The 7249-nt window shown below is 36.5% G+C and overlaps 1 protein-coding gene across 1 annotated transcript in view; it reads left to right on the top strand.

Moving 5' to 3' along the window:
• The window catches only part of dync2h1 (dynein cytoplasmic 2 heavy chain 1), a 148915-nt gene extending 144328 nt beyond the window's left edge, over positions 1-4587 (top strand). The window contains exons 89-91 of the mRNA XM_079610239.1: positions 1062-1143; positions 2424-2540; positions 4201-4587. Of these exons, the coding sequence (XP_079466365.1) occupies positions 1062-1143; positions 2424-2540; positions 4201-4359 (358 nt within the window). The 3' untranslated portion in view covers positions 4360-4587. The remainder of the gene's footprint in view (positions 1-1061; positions 1144-2423; positions 2541-4200) is intronic.
• The last annotated feature ends 2662 nt before the right edge of the window (positions 4588-7249 follow it).

Genomic DNA, 7249 nt, shown 5'->3' with positions numbered 1-7249 from the left:
AACTCATGCTGACTACTACATGTGTATAAATATATTTATATATATCTTTATATATAATACTATGGTACTTTGAAATCTACAGGTGAAACTGGAAAAATGAGAATATGGTGCAAAAGTTCATTTATTTCAGTAATTCAACTTAAAAGGTGAAACTAATATATTATATAGACTCATTACATGCAAAGTGAGATATTTCAAGCCTTTATTTGTTATAATTGTGATGATTATTATAGTTTATGAAAACCCCAAATTCAACATTAGAATATTGTGAAAAGGTTTTCATAATCTGTAAGCCATAATCATCACAATTATAACAAATAAAGGCTTGAAATATCTCACTCTGCATGTAATGAGTCTATATAATATATTAGTATATTTTTATTAGTATATAATAATATATTTTTCAAGTTTCACCTGTATAGTATTATCATCTGACACTGTACCATAGTACTACCACAGTATTACTGGCAAAGATCACATGAAAATATATCATATAAAAATATAAATAACACATCATAATAATAATATTATATAAAATATTAAAAATAGAAATAATATATAAAGCATTAAAATATAAATATATAAAAAATAAATAGAATATAAATAATAAAACATTACATTATATTTTTCATTGTATATATTTAAAATGAATGAAATATAATGAAGGTAGCTTCAAACTACTAACTGCAAACAATAAAGTTGTATAGTACACATTATGTTCACTTGCTAAACTTCTACATATACACCTACTAAAGTAAACTCGAGCTAAATGGCCTGATAATCAGCTGCTAAACTAAAGACTTGTGGAAGTGTGTGTCACACACACACTAAATGAAGCAGAGGTCGCTCGAGTCGCCTAAACCTGCTCATCAGACATCAGAGATAACACACACTGAGGTAACACTACTGCACATTACTAAGCTAAAATGATGAAATCTACCTAACGTATACAGAAGTCTTAAAGGTACAGTAGCACAAAGAGCCTGGTTAAGAGTAAAAGCGAGTGTTTTATGAAGGTTATGATCAAAAAATGTAGTTTTGTTAAATGACGTGTGTTTCAGGTTGATGAGCTGCTCTATGGACAGTCTGAAGTTTGTTACGTCATGGAGGGGCAAGATTACTGAAGCGAAACTACAAGTGAAGGTACAAATGAAGAATGTGTGTTTAACATCATTAAAGCTACACTGTGTCATTTTTAAGTTGATTCGTAGCAAAAAACACCAACAAATCAAGTATTCTCGTAAGCGTAGAATCTGCCATTCAGAATACATGCGAGCGAGCCGTTTGAACGGCGGCAGCCATGTTGCGCCTCCATCTTGAAAATACAGTAGCCAAAGAGGGACATACCTGGAAATTCAAGCTTCGCCTTTCGCGCTTTTACACTCAGTGGCACAAACAGTGATCACGCCTATTCTCGAGGACATGTGACAGAGTCGCCAAGGAAGCGAAAGAGAAAATTAATACGACAACGCGACAGGCAAATCACTCAAGTCTAAAACTTAAAACTATTATTCGTTTTACATAGAGGTCATAACCTACATGTTAACTGACTAAATACCTACCGTATTTTCCGGACTACAAGTCGCTCCGGAGTCGCATCAGTCAAAAAATGTGCCATGAAGAGGAAAAAAACATATATAAGTCGCACTGGACTATAAGTCGTATTTATTTAGAAATTTATTTCACAAAATCTAATACCAAAAACAGACATTTAATCTGGAAAGGCAAGTTATTCAGCGACACAATAGCATAAAGAACAGCTGAATAGTGTCCGGTGTGTTAGCGTAACACATTAACAGTTATTCAGCGACACATTAGCATAAAGAACATATACCTGAGAGGCTGAATAGACTAAACTAACATTAGCCAGCGAGTCCAACAAGTTACCGGTCAGCAAGGTCACCAAGCTCCCGATCTCATTCCTCAACACTGAACTTTTCATCCTCGGTGTCGCTTCTGAACAACTCCGCCAACTAGAGCGCCCTCTCGCGGCTGTAGACGGTAATGTTTTCTCTTGGTTCATCTCAGTCAGTATGAATTCATTTTGATATATAAGTCGCTCCTGACTATAAGTCGCAGGACCAGCCAAACTATGAAAAAAACATATAGACTTATAGTCCGGAAAATACGGTAAATGCCATTTGTAATAGTTTTCTTTGAAGGAACACTCATGGACGAAGTCGAACTGGAAGCCATGTTGATCTTGGAATAATATGGCGACCGTAGGAGTTAAAACACCCTCGGAGTGGGAGGGGCTAGAAAGTAATATTCAGTTGGTAGTCATATACAATTTCACCGCTTGGTGGGAGAAAATCTTACGCAGTGTAGCTTTAAACTGAGGTTCTCTGGTCCATGTTAACTCAATCTCTCTCTCTCTCCCTCTCTCTCTCTCTCTCTCTCTCTCTCTCTCTCTCTCTCTCTAGGTTGGGGGTCTGCAGTTGGAAGGTTGTAGTTTCGATGGAAACCGTCTGTCTGAAAGCCATCATGACTCTCCGAGTGTGTCTGCCGTCCCTGCGTGTCACATGGCCTGGATCCCACAGGTAACACACACACACACACACACTTTACCCTTTTAATAAGGGCTAATGTACATCCAGCCGGTTGTTATCGCAGAATAGACTCCCAGCAGGGTGATCAGGACCCCGACGTGAAGCAGAAAGGGTTTATTTAGCGATAAACCACCGGCTGGATGTACATTATCCTGTTTATTACACCGATACTTCCCACACAGGTGAATTATTGAACACAAAATATTGATTGTTGTTAAAACATTTTATTAGCTTACTAAAGGCAAAGCTTCTGAGAAGAAAACAGTTGCTAGCAAGAAGACTAAACCAGATCAAACTGGACGCGCTTTTAAGGGATAAAGTACAATCATACCGATTATTACACGGATTTTCACCACATAAATAATTATGAGGACAAGAGTTATGTACATATGTGCATAATATGTACAAAACTATCATCCTGGCAAGAAGATGAACACAGCAACAGTATTATTAATACTGAAGTCCTTGATAAATATAACAAAATGTCAGCAGGCTTGAGATGTATGTTATTCAGCGTTGCTATTGACGATGGTTGTTCTGATGGTTGTCTGGGAATAACACACCTCGGAATGTCGCGACTGACCAATCAGAATCAAGCATTCCTTAAATCTGTGTACGGAATAATTGACTCCGGTCTTTTGAATTATTAGTAAAAGTAATGAACATCCGCCCGCTTCGCGTCGTGGCCGCATTACCACCTCGGGTGTGCAGTATCTTATAATAATTCAACGGACCGGAGTCAATTATTCCTCTTATACTACGGTTACCACACCTCAAGACTTTTCAGATGTTGTATTTCAAGATGTTTGTCAGGTTTTTGTCCTTAAACCGCTCTTGTGTGTGGGACTAATTTCTAACTCATCTCATCCCACGCCACCAAAGTGTAATTTTAGAGCTCGCAACGGGGGCTTGAGCCACTGACAGCAGACCGATGCTGTTATTAATGCTGTTATTAGAGAGAGAGAGATTAAGTGTGTGTGAGTCCCTCAACAGTGTTCAGCCGCAGCGTCTCTATATATAATAGTGAAACTGTAAGTTTATCAGCTTCAAGAACAGCGCCGTTATTTCCTCGCGAGTGAGAGACGTCATGTAGCTTTTAAGTTGCTAAACTATTTTACCAATAAAAAAGTTAGAAAACACGTTTCTGTGCGAGTGTGTCTGTACTGTACGTGAATGCGTTTGAGCGTAAGAGAGAGAGAGAGAGAGAGAGAGTATGTGCTGTTTGTACATAATAAAACGTATTTTTGTGGCAAAAAACATGGAAATAATTCATTGTTTTTATCCTATTGTTTACTATATATTTGCTTGTCAGCGTCGTTGTGGGTTTTTGCTCTTTTGCTGTTGTCGGCTGTAAAGACCTTTTGAAGTAACTGAAATCATTTGGCGGAGTGATATGGACCTGTAATGCGGTCAAGACCTGCTGGAACTACTTTATTTATGCGTTTTACCTGAAAATAATCGTACACCTTAGAGTGTTCGTCAACCAATCAGATTCAAGCATTCAACAGCCACCTAGTATAATTACATTTCTTTGATGTTTCCAGTGATAGCTGTAGATTAAAGTATGTGTGTGTGTGTGTGTGTGTGTGTGTGTGTGTGTGTGTGTGTGTGTGTGTGTGTGTGTGTGTGTGTGTGTGTGTGTGTGTTTCAGAGCACTGTGGGAGGTTATTCTCCAGACGAATGCATCTCTCTGCCCGTGTACAGCAGTGCTGAGCGTGTGTGTGTGGTGACAAACGTGCAGCTGCCAAGTGCCGGAGATCATGACACATGGATCCAGAGCGGAGCGGCACTCTTCCTCAAACAGCAGTAACACACACACACACACACACACACGGAGACGTTTCCACAATCCATTTATAATGCGAGCGATCCACACACAGATATTATAATCATTTTATGTCACTACATGTTATTTGTCTTTGGATTCATATGGGGGTGTTTTTGTCACGATTGCTGCATTGACGCTGCTGTAAGACTGTAGTATTCAGTCATGTTGCATATATTTATATTGTCAAATAAAATAGTTTTCTTCAAGATCATTCTTTTTCTCTCCATTCAATTTCAGTGCAATTTTAGTACTTTATTAGCATGGCAAAATCTGCACATACTGTACCTAGAGTAGTGGTCAAAAGTGACGTGCGGGGGAGATATTTATTTTTAATGACCCTATAAGTTCAATATTAAACCATCAAAATATGAGGAAAATATTGTAAATATCAGGGAAGAAAAAAACATTAAACAAATCATGCCAAATTACAAGTGTGACTAGACTAAATAGGTTACTAAATAAAATCAGTAATGAAAAAATACTGAAATTAAATTCATAAATAAAATTATGAAATAAATCAATGATTTTAACAAAAAGGAACCAATTCCTTAGTTGATGTATGTGTTTTTTTATTTAATATACTGTACTCTCTCTTATCTTTTGCCCAGTTTGAAAACAGTCAATATTTGTGCAGTTTTGTGATGCAACTGTTCTTTGTAAAAAAGCAATGATGCTAGAATCATAAATAAATTTGATCGGACGGATATATAAGTGAATAGGAATACTGTATCACACACACTGCAATGTAGAAGACTTGACTGTCCATTTCCAAGTGGAGCAGAAATGACATCAGCTGTGATTTGAACATCTCCTGCTTTACTCATTTGATTAGACTGACAAAAATTGCTTCTCATATAATAAGCAGGTCATGTGACAACTGACCTTTATGTTTGCATACTGTTTAACATGCTATCTGAAAAAGCAGTAGTTGTTTGTAGTACGTACTGTGAAGCTTTCATCTGTCAGTTTGTCTGAACGTCAGCAGGTTGCGGTGACGACCTTTGACCCACACTCATGTTATAGAGGCCACCTGCCCTCTGGATTGATCATTACAGCAGCAGGTATAACGCGTGACCTTTGACCTCTGTGATGTGTGTGTGTGATCAGGATGCAGATGCTGCGTTTCTCCTCTGATCCTCCTTTTCCTTTAGAGAGGAACAGAAACATCCTCATTCATTCCTGAGCGTCACAGCTCTTCTTATGGTGCAAAACAGTACCTGATATTCATGTGTTTTTGCGGCATGTACTATGGTAATAACATTTTATTTTTTAAAAAATTGGACATGGGTACAATGGTAAACCGTTGTTCTTTTCTGTGCTTTTTTGTAAGCTTACATCGGATTTTAAATACTAATGTACATGCATATGGCGATCACATGGTTTTTACCATCTGATACCATCACTGTACCACATTACTGCTGTAGTGCTGTTTTATATGAGGTCTGCAGTGTGTGTGTGTGTCTAGTCACTGTGATGTCAGACCACACACACACTCACACTCATTTAGACTGACATTATCCTGTTTCCATGTCTCTTTTCTTCGAGGGTGAATCGTGCGATCTGAGTAGTTGCCCTTTTGCTGGAGGCTTTTCACAAACACACACTCAGAGTTTTGGAGCTTCTTGACTTTTCAGATAGAGAGGCTTTTTATCCGCTCATCAAAGGTCAGTGTGTGTGTTTGTGTGTGAATACTGAATTCTGGTGGTTATGTGCAATTTGAAATCTGAACTGCAACATAAATCAAAACGCTGACCTTTAATCCCCACACACACACACACACACACACACACACACACACACACACAGAGCTACAGCGTCCACCTGTAACTGGACAGCAGTAAAAAGTCATAAAAAAATACCATGGTACAATGATTGTACTTTAAAGATAGCAAGAAAACATTATAATACCATGGTACTATGACAAAATGTGATATTACCAGGTTAAATAGTCAAAAGTATGGTAAATACTATGGTAAATATAAAAACGTGTTTCCATGGTAAATGTAAATTACAAAAACATCGTAATTTCACTGTAATTGTAAAAAAAAATCATGTTTTACTTTAAATGAAAAAATATGGTAGCTCCAGGATAAATGTAATGGTAAATTTAGGAAACATGGTAGTTCCAGGATAAATGTAGGGGGAAAAAACACAGTAGTTCCAGGATAAAAAACAACAACAACAAAAACATGGTAGCTCCAGAAATGTAAAAAAACATGGTAGTTTCAGAGTAAATGTAAAAAAAAAAAAAACATGGTAGTTTCAGAGTAAATGTAAAAAAAAACATGGTAGTTTCAAAGTAAATGTAAAAAAACATGGTAGTTTCAGAGTAAATGTAAAAAAACATGGTAGTTTCAAAGTAAATGTAAAAAAACATGGTAGTTTCAGAGTAAATGTAAAAAAAACATGGTAGTTTCAGAGTAAATGTAAAAAAACATGGTAGTTCCAGAGTAAATGTAAAAAAACATGGTAGTTCCAGAGTAAATGTAAAAAAAAAACATGGTAGTTCCAGAAATGTAAAAAAAACATGGTAGTTCCAGAGTAAATGTAAAAAAACATGGTAGTTCCAGAGTAAATGTAAAAAAACATGGTAGTTCCAGAGTAAATGTAAAAAAAAAAAACATGGTAGTTCCAGAAATGTAAAAAAAAAACATGGTAGTTCCAGAAATGTAAAACAATCAACATGGTTGTTCCAGAGTAAATGTTAAAAAAACATGGTAGTTCCAGAAATGTAAAAAAACATGGTAGTTTCAGAGTAAATGTAAAAAAACATGGTAGTTTCAGAGTAAATGTAAAAAAACATGGTAGTTTCAGAGTAAATGTAAAAAAAAACATGGTAGTTCCAGAGTAAATGTAAAAAACAAAACATGGT

The sequence above is a fragment of the Phoxinus phoxinus genome, assembly GCF_949152265.1.
Source record: "Phoxinus phoxinus genome assembly, chromosome: 4".
Lineage (NCBI taxonomy): Eukaryota > Metazoa > Chordata > Actinopteri > Cypriniformes > Leuciscidae > Phoxinus > Phoxinus phoxinus.
The sequence above is the reverse complement of the archived record's forward strand: the minus strand, read 5'-3'. Positions and strand labels throughout refer to the sequence as shown.